Source organism: Paracoccidioides lutzii (genome assembly GCF_000150705.2).
Source record: "Paracoccidioides lutzii Pb01 unplaced genomic scaffold supercont2.16, whole genome shotgun sequence".
Lineage (NCBI taxonomy): Eukaryota > Fungi > Ascomycota > Eurotiomycetes > Onygenales > Ajellomycetaceae > Paracoccidioides > Paracoccidioides lutzii.
Window position 1 is genome coordinate 81747 of NW_015440962.1, and position 13364 is coordinate 95110.

General features: G+C 45.6%; 5 protein-coding genes across 5 annotated transcripts; 3 read left to right on the plus strand and 2 right to left on the minus strand.

The window, feature by feature from the left end:
- Nucleotides 1-2320: 2320 nt before the first annotated feature.
- Nucleotides 2321-2772, minus strand: PAAG_05843 (hypothetical protein; the record flags this gene model as incomplete). The annotated part of the gene is made up of 2 exons (XM_015845696.1): nt 2321-2632; nt 2698-2772. The coding sequence occupies 2 exons, from the start codon at nt 2770-2772 to the stop codon at nt 2321-2323; spliced, it is 387 nt and encodes a 128-aa protein (XP_015699922.1).
- A 587-nt stretch (nt 2773-3359) lies between these two features.
- PAAG_05844 (hypothetical protein) lies at nt 3360-3775 on the plus strand (the record flags this gene model as incomplete). Its single annotated transcript, XM_015845697.1, has 2 exons — nt 3360-3447; nt 3513-3775. The coding sequence occupies 2 exons, from the start codon at nt 3360-3362 to the stop codon at nt 3773-3775; spliced, it is 351 nt and encodes a 116-aa protein (XP_015699923.1).
- Nucleotides 3776-4783: 1008 nt separating this feature from the next.
- On the plus strand, nt 4784-6858 carry PAAG_05845 (F-box domain-containing protein; the record flags this gene model as incomplete). Its single annotated transcript, XM_015845698.1, has 2 exons — nt 4784-4933; nt 4996-6858. 2 exons carry the CDS (start codon nt 4784-4786, stop codon nt 6856-6858), a joined length of 2013 nt encoding a protein of 670 aa, XP_015699924.1.
- A 1912-nt stretch (nt 6859-8770) lies between these two features.
- On the plus strand, nt 8771-10688 carry PAAG_05847 (saccharopine dehydrogenase; the record flags this gene model as incomplete). The annotated part of the gene is made up of 10 exons (XM_002792013.1): nt 8771-8823; nt 8974-9310; nt 9435-9465; nt 9542-9776; nt 9845-9952; nt 10022-10121; nt 10189-10221; nt 10286-10306; nt 10381-10438; nt 10510-10688. 10 exons carry the CDS (start codon nt 8771-8773, stop codon nt 10686-10688), a joined length of 1155 nt encoding a protein of 384 aa, XP_002792059.1.
- A 1180-nt stretch (nt 10689-11868) lies between these two features.
- PAAG_05848 (reduced viability upon starvation protein) lies at nt 11869-13364 on the minus strand (the record flags this gene model as incomplete). Its single annotated transcript, XM_002792014.1, has 3 exons — nt 11869-11891; nt 12013-13059; nt 13181-13364. The coding sequence occupies 3 exons, from the start codon at nt 13362-13364 to the stop codon at nt 11869-11871; spliced, it is 1254 nt and encodes a 417-aa protein (XP_002792060.1).

Below are 13364 nucleotides of genomic sequence, written 5' to 3' on the forward strand. Positions count from 1 at the left end.
TTTAGTCGATCTTTGAAGCATATGAAGCATATTAAGCATATCTAATCAACGTAATTATGTTCATCTCCAAGTCTCTATCTCAACTCAGGTACCTTGGAATAGCTTGTTTGTCATACCATGATCGTTAACCCAAAGTAAAGAAGTGAAGATAAACCGTACGAATATTCCTACCGTGAAGGGTATTCTGATTCTAACAGTAAAAGCAGGTAATCCATATTCATATAGATTTTTTGGGGCGGGAGAAGGTATATTTAGGGTTTGGTGTTTTGAAGAGAGAGAAGAAATGGGAGACCCCTAAATCGCCATCCACGAGAAAGTCTTCAGGTGCGAAAGAAGTTAGAAAAAATACCATTGCACCTATCATTGACAGATTCTCATGGATTAGCTGTAAGGTGAAATGCCATAATGCTCAGAGATAGATCGGGTGTGGAATTTTCCTTGTTTGAAAGTGTAAGCACTCAGGGTTCCTGCAATATTTCGCGGCTAAAATTTAAAAAGTCAGCGCTGAACTGTGTGTAAGAAGTGTTCTGAGTCGATAGAGATGGGTGCGACTGATAGTTAACGGATGGACAGGGAGAATAGTTAACATCCATGGCTTTCTGGGATGGTTCAGGCTCGTGTCATCCACGAATTCATATCCATGCGCGAAGAAGACAATTAGGACATCCCGCGTGCCACTTGATGGGAGGTTGTGAGAGGCATGGCTTGGGTTACGGACGCTTGATCTTGCAGTCTCCGCCCGAAATACCTCTTTTTACACAGGTCCATTCGGGTTTAAACACGGCAGAGTTCAAAGCTGCCTAGAGCAGCATCAAGGTGCATGCTTGTCAGGCTAAAAACTCACATGAGAATGACTCAACTGACTTTCTCTTGATACTTCCTCCTTCGCCTAGGTCTTTGCCCTGATGGTATAGACAATTTTCGAACTACAGGCTGGGTCCAAGGAAGCGGATGGATACCTCCTTACATATACCCAAGCTGTAAGGCTTAGTGGTCCATTGGGCAGCTCTGTGTACCCCATTCAAAGGATACGATTCTTGCGAACCTAGGAGGCTAAGGAAAGAAGAAAAAGGAGGGGTAGGAAAGGCTGTACTTGCATTTTTGAAAGCCATGCCAAATTTATTTTCTAAATAGCTGCCCAGACATAGGTAGGTACCTCAAAATAGGATAACTAGAGGCGTGTGCCATCATCTATCAGGCTTGTGGTCCACTTACAGGTGACGAGTGCATATAGATATTAAGCCGTAGGCTTTCGCTCACCAGTTTCGCAAGACAAAAAGAGAAACTCCAGGGAGGAAGGAACTTAACCTCCAAAATATTTGGCTCTCAAGTTGAGACTTTGTAGCTCTCCTTTTCGCTCCTTAGGAGAGGAGCCTGATACGTTAGTGCAAGAAACATCGGTGTTGCCGTTGATTCCGATAGCCTATACGGACCAAATCTAGGTTATATTTTGGGGTGATCCCACACCAAGCCTTGTGTTTTTTTTTTTTTTTTTTTTTTTTTGTTTGTTTGTTTTGTGTGTGTGTGAGAGAGAGAGCTATTTGAGCAGTTTTATATGCATGCACAGACGTTTTGACCAGGTTGCGGGGGTTACAAGGAGGCGCTAAAAGAAGGTGTCTAAACCCGCCAAATGCAAACGTTCAATCTGATGGTGGGTGTGGTGGGAAACTTAGAATTTCCAGCAAAGCGATTGCGCATACTTGATTCCGATGCTAATCTTAATCCGGGAACTTTTAGGAATGTTCGATATCTCGATAAGGCCAAAACAAGTATAGTTAGTAAGTTAACGTTGAGTAAGTTGAAGTATCAGGTGCGCTGACTGAAAAACTTTCGATGTTGGACCTTGGAGCGTGCATGAGCCTCATATGGTGGATGGGGGGGGTGCAGGTGTTGAGGATTGGAGTGAACTTTATCGTAGAGTCAAGTCATACAACCTTGGATAACCTTGTTGGCTAATTAGCCAATGATAGTCGGCCTGAGGTGCAAGGCTGATGATGTGGACACTGACAGAGCTTTTTATCAAACGTAATATCGGTATATATCTATATCTAATACTATCCTAAGAGAATACGTAGCAACTTGATCTAATTTATACAGAGGTGTGGGTGACGCTAGTATAAGCGAGATATAAAGAGGAAAGATCAACAGCTTTGTAAAATCATAGAGCTCGAATTGAATCGGTCAAAGTGTCTATGTGCATTCGCAAGATCGGTAAATCGATATTTAGGACTGCAGGGGCAACTTGTCTGCTTGTACAGCACATAAGAGAACCACTGGAATTTTGGTTAAATAAGTTCCCGTAGAAAGACTGGTTTCCGGATCATGCAGGTCCGGATAATGGGCACAGATTGATCAATGAGGGAGAGCAAAGAGAAAAGCCTGACAAGATTTTCGGGGAATGGGTGAGGTCTGCCTTAAGCCGAATCTCTTGACTTTTGGCGTGTGAAGGGGTTGTAGTGTACTGTGGGTACACATGCTGGTTGGACGGTGTATGTTTCGCGACCTTTGCACAAGCTTCCGGAACTGCCCAATAATTATTGATCTCCTCCAAGGTTGTGGCTCGAATCTTGAGCGCGATCATATTAACATGGTTCTTGAAATGTTGCCTTGGCGCGAGAAGTTCCGCGAATATCTGGAAGATCTAACGTCAGTGACAGGCTCGATGTTGCAATGGAGTGGCGCTTCCCCGCACGTCACATGCCAACCTATCTGAAGTCTCCTCATATTGGCCAGTTCTGCTTGTAGAGGCTGGCTTGGGAGATGACGAGGCATTGCGAAGCAGAAGCTTCGAGCTACCCGATTACACAAATGCGGGGTTGAGGGGTCAAATGAGACTCTCTGACATGGAAAAAAAGGAAGTTACTATTATCAATGGTACAGCAGAGAAGCCTTGTGCTTCATTCTGACTTTCAGGGGCAACGCCAGTATGAACACAGTGATATGATCCTAGCGCATAACAAACACCATCTTAACAATGGAATGAATTAACCCGGAGACTGTAGACAATGCGGAACAATGCAGACAGACAAAAGATAACCTGGAAATTTGTGGCTGACAGAAAAGCAGTCTAGAAAGCGACATCGGCCACTTGTAGTAACGTTTCCACCTTTGAGCATCATGCTGATTCGGATTCGATTCGGCTATAGTACCATACCACAGCTGTGCTCCCTACATGATAGATAGTTACCCGCGAACGTGGAGGACAAGAAAGAGCGGAGAGTTGTGCTAAAACGTGATATACCACGACTGCCGTTTAGGTAGCCAGGGTCCAAGGAAGCTAGTTAGGCTTAGCAGGTTAAAAGGATGATGAGATTAAAAAAGAAGAAAATTGGGGGTTGGGAGAGAAGGAAAAGCCGAAGATGGTCGATGACAATTTGCGGGATATCCACCGCAGAGCCGCAAGCAGAGCCGCAACCAACGCCCTGAACTTCAGATTGATGAGACACGGTAATCAGCAGAAGTAAAAAAAAAAAAAAAAAAAAAAAAAAAAAAAAAAAAAAAAAAAAAAGCAGACCAAGCCGCAAATAAAGGCCCGGCGGTCTCTGTATTCCTGCAGATCATTGGCTGGAAAGCAAATGGCGGTAATTTAGCGCGGAATTACGAATACGTCGCTATGGATGATTTCAACTTGGCTGAAAATACGATGGGCAGACGCTTTCATCTTCTTCAAGATCGATCATTGGCTGTGAGTCGTGAGATCGAATTTAGATGGTTCTTTAGGCCCACATCTACGCGGGATTGGACTAAAGTTGTCAGGGAGCAAGATGGGATCTAAGAATCAGAGCAATCAGAATACTAGTTAACTAGTTTATCAGGCAGGCAGTCATATTATTCATGTCTCGTCATCGTAACCGTCCTGCTTTCTTGGGATCTTGACCCATGCAAGGATGGAGGTGCATATCCCAGTTTCCAATCATTCTGGCAGTCTGAAGCGGCTTAAAACGCATGAATACCTAAGCAAGCGGCGTTCCAGATGGTCCCCAGGAACAAGTTGCAGCAATTTCCGTCGATCGGGGTTGTGGAACTTCTTTTGATCACACCTATTATTGTCTTGGTTTGCGCTTCGCCACAATCGTGATGTTGAGCCCGTCCAACAACAGCTGGGAAAGGATATACCCAGCTCCAGAGTGTCCCTGAACTTTAAACGATTGTTGGGTCCAGCAGGTTTCCATGGCCGATCACGATATGATGGTTGGTGAGATGCTGCCCGTCGTCCTCGATGTTCGGAGTCCCATTTGCGGCTCTTGATTCTCCCCTGTCTTACTCATAATATCTCACAGAGCCTCATCCTGGCGTAAAAAGGACGCGTTGAATATTCGAGATTGACCACCTTGACCATGTCAGTAGTAATTGACTAATAAAATCTTCCGAGGACATTCCGTCTCTTCATACTACTCCTGCGACAGGGCCTTTTAACTATTCCTCAGCCTTGTGTGGTCCAGTCACGTTTATTGCTTTTTAATCCTGAATTTCAGCCTCATCGCCAGTAGGATATAAACCCACAGCTGCGCTTGTTCTCTCCGAGGATCCGGTATGACTTGGTGTTTGTTCTTGTCTTTCCTGCCTTTTCATACAGCTCCCATGACTAGCGGCTTCCCTGGTATTGGCGTACGCTTGAGTTGATCGGGGTTCAAGTATCAACTAATTATGCTCATTTGAACGGGAACAGGTTCTCCGCTAGGCCCAAGTGTGCCATTGTGCTGGGTAGTGACGTTATATTGCTATTCTTTATTATCAAATTCGTCGCTATCCCTTGTGCCCCTATCCCTTGTTTGTCGATGTCATGCCGACTACCCTTAATTCTATACCCTTTGATATTTGGCATCAAATTGCCTCTCGGCTGGAACCTCAAGATTATATCAATCTGAGCTTTGTCAACCGAAATCTCTATTCTCTGCTGAAAAGCGAGTTGACAGCTAGGAATGCAGCACAGGTAACTACTAAAGGTCATCCTCGTTTATTCCCCAGACGAAGCATGGACTGACACGTTTCAAGTTGCATATTGCCCATACACCAGAGGGCAGGTTGGCCTCAGAGGGACAAATCACTTATATCAAGGCACTTCGGCGCGTGTATGACGTACGCGAAGCAGTAGCTAATGCGCAACCTTACTCAGCATGCCTGGTTGCGTATAGTGAGACTTTTCTATTCAACCAAGGAGTATTATGTTATTTGGATAAGAACGAGATTCGCACGCTAGACGTGCATGGCGCTTCTCGGGAAGAACAAGTCGTTAATATTGGGGCTGTGCTCCGTCGTGCCAGCTCCAATGTGTCGACAGATTTTAGCCAAGAGGTGCAATTCTCGCTTTTGTATTATAGCCACGGCATCGTTGCGTGTCTGTGTGAAATCGAGGAACGCATATCATGGCTGATTGCCATTGATGTTAAGCCAACATGTACGCGAAAACAGGGTAGAATCCTCCTCCTTAAACGGCTCGAGTCTACGAGAAGAATATTCGTCCGTCATAATGGATCAGTTCTATTTTATGGAACCCATTCCTATTTTGCGGGGCATGGTCACCACGAATGGGTAATTCATGGATGGGATCTAGTGAATATGCGGCCCCTAACGGGGCGACCTGTCCAACTCGAAAATTTTGTTGGGTCTGAAATCGGGACTTCGATATGTTTTGAAATTCATGACGACCACTTCTACGCCATTTCGACGGAAACTGGGTTTGAGGACGAAGAGATTGATTGGACTTCCTACTATATTTGTATCCGATTTCCGACAACAAAGCCTCACAAGGTCGAATGGCGACGACTCTGGCGTCGGCAGCACCGCGAAGGCCCGATCAATGACACTTGGACGAACATTTCTCTTCGAACGGACGTGGCAACGGATCAACTCATGATAATAGAATGTCGAAGAGAATGGTATCGTGGTGGTAGTACGAATTTGCGCACTTACTACATGCAGCCCCTTTCGTGCTTCATAACAGACTCATCGGAGAGTAAATATGGCACTGGTCAGGAGAATGATTTGCGCGCTGGCAGCGATTCACACGAAACTTATGGGTCACCCAGCCCCGGGTTCCCTGGATATCTGCCAGTCCCTTTCCTCCCTGATGATCCTTTAACTTCAACTCTGGATGATCGCAGCAAACCTAACTATGAACCTCCCAAAAAGCGCATTCGCCTCCATTATCATCCAGAGTATGAAGACAGGGAGATCTCTTCACCCGCAAGAAGGGATTTTATCCTCTCCAAGACCAAATACCGAACGTATAACCATTCTGCATCGGCTTTTATCGATTTGGTTAATGATGGCACCTCAACAAACGCACCGACACTAGCAGCACCAGATCAATTACGTCTTCGAATAGTTTCCCGGAAACGAAAATGCCCAGTCAGCGAGAACGGTTATTTATACCCACCGGAGCTTGATGACGATAACACACCCATACCACTGAGTGATGAACGCTTTGAATCCCGTGGGACCAAGCTTTGGCCTCCTCTAAATGCCCCGCCGGAACTTCTTTCCCTGCTTTGCCCCCCAAAGAGATGCAGAGATGTGGCAGCCGCCTCCGATGAACGGTCTGTTGTTTATTCAACAGACCCGTCAACGCCAGACGGCGGAAGGCCAGTAATCTTGATCAGTTTCGACCCCACTATACAGCTCAGCAATCTGAGGCGACTTCCTATGAAACCTGTCGCTGAGGAGTCAAGCCGTCCCGTTGTAATTGACAGGGAAGATATCAGGCTTAACAGAGGACAGCCAAAAACTAGTAGGCCGATTGAGCCTGATACGGGGTTATCGCCGTCGTCTTCACCACCCAGTCCAACTCAAGTGCCCTTGTTCAGGATAGAGCCCGCGATGTATTTACATATTAACCGGAGTTACTGGCTGCGTTGATGTACGAGTCGGCCCGCGCCTCTTCCGCAAATTCGCTCCTTTTACTTTTCTTCTGCAGTTTTTCTTTTACCTGGCCTTCTACCAGAGGCTGCCTTCATTGTCGTGGAGTTGTATTATTCATTCCCTAGATTTGTCCTTTTTTAGTTTTCGAACTTGTCAAAATTTTATTGGCGGCCGTCTTCATTACGTCTTTTCTTTCCACCCCTGTTTTAATAATACATGTAACAACTAGTTATACAAATGACTGAATGGCCACCAACCCTGGTGGGCTGCTGTAGACATGTTAATAGCTACATAGGTACATCCAATACCAAAAAGATATTTGATATCAACTTACCCAGTCTTTGCATTCTTCACATCCGAGTGCTTGACAGTCAATTGCCAGACATGTCCCTTCATCGGGATAACCAGGATTGAACTAGGGAGTTCTTGCATTTTCGGACCAGAACCGTGTACACTATAACAACCCTTTTATTCTGCTTTTTGATTAGCGGATTCAACAACTCTCTGCAGCGTCTGTTGAAAATGGATGGATTTACTCCATATCCCTGACATCACATGACTCAACTGCAACAAACAGCATAACCAGATCGATCGAACCTCGCTCAAAGGCTTGGCCAACCCCTGGGGATGTTGATCTGGTGTACTCCGTATAGTTAATGCAGTTATACATAAAGAGAGGTCGGGTGGTAAAACCATTTGTTGGAGGATTCCCCAGCTACCCGAGGTCACGTGCACCTATGTATATTTATTAGTTGTAGCTAGCTCGCTTAGAGTCAGTCCCACAATACAACAAGGTTGATATCGGTCCTCTTAGAGTCTACCATTTCCATGTTAGTTTTTCTTCATAATCAAATGACTCAGGACGTGGTAAAACTTGCTTTATTGTTTAAACAGAAAATTATTGACTCTTTTTTGATTAATTGCAAAGTACTTAACAAGCAGTTAACAAGCACTAATAATTAATTTTATTTTTCGTAGCAATCAAACTCACGTCAACATCATTCTCTTCATGATTAAACTTGTTAATATATATATATATATATATATATAAATATCAAAATCTTTACAGCAGTCTAGAAGCAGTGGATCAGGAGCTGTTAATTAACAAACTCTTGTTAATTGCTTATCTTTCGCTTTTGCGTAGTCTTCATACAGAATTGTTCTTCATTTTCTTCTGTGCAATGTGCATATTAGTGTAATGATACTTTTAACTGCTTATCAGCTGCTTTGGCTCTCTGGCCCACACTGTGCAGAGGGTCAGTGATTCATTCTCAATATATCTGAGTTACCGGAATACGCATACAATTCTTTATATAATCACTTGTACCCTCGATTCTTAGTTACCTCTTCTATTCGTAGGCATAGGCTCGTCTGCTTCTTCAGCCCACCGTTCGGCTTCCCATACAACCATCCCTACGTGACGTCGCTGTGGACTCCCCGTCCCGGCGCCGCCTCGTTCACACTTATCAGTTATCTTTTAAGCAGTTGTCAAATAAATTTTCAATTACTTACAGTTCGAGGGATGAAGAGTGCAGGGGGCACTTCAGTTATTGTCTTTGAAATAAGCTTTACATTAATGCTGTCATAAATATCAGTTTCATTTTCTCTTTACTCTTTTTTCTACTTCTTTTGAGTATTCCTCATATCCTTTTTAAGAGTTCTCATTTTGAAGTGGAAACACAGAAGTGAGCTTAACTAAGTGATAAAAATGAGTTTCTTACTTTTGCTGGTGTAAAAATTAAGTGGTTGATAAAAATGATATATGCAATGAATGTACTGCGAGACGTAACGGCAAGGTGGGGTCACGTGGAGAGGTGGACCCAAGCCCCTAGACCATTGCAAGAAAGAACACTTCGGGCGGAAAACTGTATTAGCTATAGACCTAGGTCACCACGACACAGCTCTCACAATGTCTCCCGTCACCCTTCACCTCCGTGCGGAGGACAAGATCTTGGAGCACAGGTACGGCCGTCTTTAAGATTTATTCCAAATCGCAATCGGGCCCCATGACACAATTGAATCAACGATCAATTAAACTTAAAAAGAAACCACCACCAACCCCATACATGTTCATATACGTATACATATATCACTAACCCTTCTCTCACAAAGATCCGCCCTAACCCCCGCTACCACCCGCGCCCTCGTTGACGCCGGCTACATCGTCAGAGTCGAGCGCTCCCCAACCTCCGCCCTGCGCAAGCGGATCTTCCCCGATGCAGAGTTCGAAGAGGCCGGCGCCACGCTCGTACCCGAAGGTTCCTGGGTTGATGCACCACTTGACAGTATTATCCTGGGACTGAAGGAGCTGGACGAGACGAAGGATTTCCCGCTCAGACACGCCCATGTCACCTTTGCGCATTGCTACAAGAATCAAGGAGGGTGGGAGAAATCGTTAGGAAGATGGAGTCGTGGGAATGGGGTGCTGTACGATTTGGAGTTTTTGCAGGTGAGCTTGATAATCATTGGGCAATTTGGGGTGCCCGGGGTGGAGGGGGGCGTGTGGGGCGTGGGGGGGGGGGCGCATTCTTTTGCTGGGAGTGGAGGGCTAATCGATAGGATTTGATTTATAGGATGATAATGGGAGACGGATTGCTGCTTTTGGTGATTACTCTTGCTTTTGTACTTGGGGAATATGTTTCTTCTTTGTGGATCTGGGACTAAAATTCATTTATTTCAGGATACCATGCCGGCTTTGCTGGTGCAGCTCTTGCCCTGAAAACCTGGGCTTGGCAGCTTGAGCACCCTGACGGCACTCCACTCCCTGGCGTAGAGCAGTTTACCGATGGAAGAGGATACTACCTTAATGAAGCGGAAATGATTGGCCAAATCCGGAATGATGTTGCGCGGGGGGAGAAGATTGCGACCCGCAGACCGAGGGTCCTCATTATTGGCGCTTTGGGACGATGTGGAAAGTTCGTTTAAAGCCCTATCCAGCTGGTTATCGTTTTCATGGTTTAGATTGCTGACACAGAGTAAATAGAGGCGCCGTTGATGCATGTGTCAAAGCGGGATGTGAGGACATCCTGCGTTGGGATATGGCGGAGACAGCCAAGGGTGGCCCGTTCCAGGAGATTGTGGAGTCTGATATGTAAGTCCTGCACCGCAATGGCGGATATCTAGGTCTTTAATTCTCTAAATTGCTGATGATCCCTGTTAGATTCGTAAACTGCATCTACTTGAGCGAGAAGATCGCACCATTTGTAGACATGGAGAGTCTGAAGAGCCCTGACAGAAGGCTTTCCGTTATTTGCGACGTCGTAAGTTTCGATAAACTACTTATTGACCTACGACATAGCATGCTGCTGACTATACCTTTCCCGATAGAGTTGTGACACGACAAACCCCAATAACCCTATAGTAAGTTATCATCCACATTACATCCTTTACGTTGAAACCCGCAGAGCTAACGTTTGCGCTTCAGCCAATCTACAACATCAATACTGTAAGACCTCTTATTTTACCCAGCACTTAAGCCCATAAAAGCAATACTATAACAGAGTCCAACACTCACTAAAGACTTTCGGCAAACCAACCGTCGCTCTTCCACTTTCCAATCCTCCCCTAAGCGTAATCTGTATGTCCCACACTCTTAATCCTCCCCTATCCCCCTCTGCCTGACTGACATTCGAAAACTCCATCTATCAGCAATCGACCATCTCCCCAGCCTCCTCCCAGCAGAGTCTTCCAATGCCTTCTCCGCTGATCTCCTCCCATACATGAAGGAGATCAAACACCGTGACTCAAACCCGGTCTGGCAGCGTGCTGAGAAGCTGTTTAGGGATAAGGTCAAGGCTCTCCCTGAGGAGTTGCAGAAGGCTGAGTAAATGTGCAAATGCGGAATGTGATTTAAAATGAAATTGACTTTCGACCTCTTTGACATGATCAACCCCTAGCTAGCATGAAAAGTGGGAGGAGGAGGATAATGTGGTATGGAAAAGAAAATTAAAAAAAACGTTCGAACGATAGATGTAGACGGGGCTATTTCTGGGGGAGTTATTTTTTATTTTTATTTTTATTTTTATTTTTAAATCCCCGCCCCCGGCCCCCCCGCCCCTCTCTTATTTTCAACTGAGTTAGGTGCACTTCTGCAGTGGGCATTGAGATGAAACATTGATTTGGTGGCCAAGTTTGGCAAATCAAAATCAAACATCTAACCATCAACCAACGCATCTATCTCCGTGAATATAGAAAGTTGTATCAAAAAGATCAACCATCAACCAGAGCAGCTACTCATCGATTGGAAAGAAAGCTAGGCTCCTCTTCATTCAATGAGTTAAAACGTAGGAACCGTATCTCCTTCCAGGTTCACTGGAAAGACTTATTAATATACAATATGACTATGTCAACGATACTATATTATGTACAGTTGCATATGTAAACTGACAAAAGATAAGGCGCGAAATGTGTGACAAGAAAACAAACCCATCCCAATGACCAAAAACTCGAGCAAGCACGCCGGGCAAAAAAAAAAAAAAAAAAAAAAAAAAAAAAAGGGTTTCCCTCCAGGAACAACATATTCTCAGAGACCAAAACATCTAAACGAAAATGATGCATCACAAGTGGTCCGGATGGAAGAAAATGCATAACTGCTATGAGCACTGGCGAGGAAGAAAAGAGCGAGATAAGATACGGGAAAACTACACCGGAATCAAAGCATGAGTAAAAAAAAAAAAAAATAGAGCAGGGAGATTTTGGGGGCCCTTCTATGGATAATGTGGAGCGATGGATGGATGGATGGTGTTTTAAAACCCATCTTCGAAAATGTTATACGTATGAAACGCGCGCGGGATGCAGGATGTATGTGTTGCAGGTATGTAAGCTCTGGCTTGATATGAAATAGTGAAGGCATCGATGGCGGATGATGCGTTTTCGTTTTTCTCTTCTGTTGGTGTTTGTCATCCAGGGAATTGGCCGCTTCCTGCTTCCCGCTTCCCGCTTCGCTGCTGTGGAAAGAAACAGGAGGGAGCTCCGACAAAAGGGTCAGAGCGGAAAAGGAGGATGCTTCTAATTTAATTTAACATAGTTTCCTGTTTGTTATTGTTTCGTTAGAGTTGTTTGGGAAAACAAGAGGAAAAGGGAAAAGATCTCTAAAGGGAGGAAAGTATGGTGTAGGGAATGGAATGAATGGGTGGGAAATTTTGTCATTACCTGGAAACTGCCCGGTCTTCCCATTGATCTTCCCCGTCCACCATTCATTCTCATTAGCCGTCCGCTCTATGATCTCTATCACATCGCCGGCCGTGAAGCTGAGGTCACCATACGCCTGCGCCTCATAGTCGTACAAGGCCGTCACGGTTTCCACGGGAGATGATCCAGCGAAACGTGCTGGTTTAGGCGGAGGCGGCGGCGGCGGCTTAGCCTTTGCCGCAGCAGCTAGAGAGCCGGCTCCGCCGATAAGCGTAGATGCAGTGTGAGCGGAGTATGGGGGTGGTGGGGTTTCCGAGGAAGTGGTGTCTGAAGTGCGGCGTGTTGGGTATGCCTTGTTGTTCGCAGCAAGCTTATCTTTCCCGCCTGGTGGCAATCTGGACCCCGGTTGACGACCGATTCTGGTCTTGAAGTGGACGATTGCCAGCCCCTCCGCCCTTTCCTTGACGTTGCCTCGTTTTCGGTCGAATGCCTCTTCGACATCCGACGTCAGATCGAAGTAGGGGATCTTCATGCCCTGCATCTGTTCGTGGAGGGTGTAGAAGATGTTGAGCTGCATGAAGTAGAAGGATTGGAAGAGGGGCTTGATCAGCTCTGCTTCCAGATGGAAGAGCTGGGGGAGCTCCCTTTTCAAAAGGTCGTTGTAGAAGTTAAAGTCTGCCGTTGCTTGCTCGACATCATTCTCGGCCTTGTACAGGGCTTTCTCATCCTTGAGTGATTTGTCCTTCTTATCCTGCAGCTTCTTTAACGTGGCACGGTGCCGGTCATAATCCAACTGTTTATGTTGTCGTTTTACAGCGACTTTACGAATGATCTTGATGATTTCCAGGAGCTCCTCGGCCGGGTGAACCACCCGGGAATGGATCAATTCCAATTCCGGTTCTAGGGTTACTTGCAGCTCGCGAACGATCGACGCATATCCATCGCATGCATCTAGTCCTTCTTGATTCCCTTCGGGAATTTCGCTTTCGGGATCTGACACTCGGCCTGAGATGGGCTTATACAGTTCTTTGATAGCCTCAGAGAATTGGATCTGGTGGCTAAGCATGCCTGGAGCGGAAAACGAATTAGTATTACGCAACCCATGAAGGGGAGCCTAAAAGAACTATAAAAAAAAAACCGGGTTGGGTGGGGGGGGGAAATGGATTTCTTTATATGACAATTGGGATACCATTGATGGCGTCGAAGTACTTCTTTGATTCATCATGCAACTTCTTCGTTTCCTTTTCCAACTCCACAAACCTCCGGTCTGCATCTATGTAGACAGCATCCTTGGTGTGCTCGCCGACGTTAAACTTCGCCTTGATAGTCTGTGGAGCGCGCACGACGCTCTTCTGAAGCCCCTTGAGACTCAT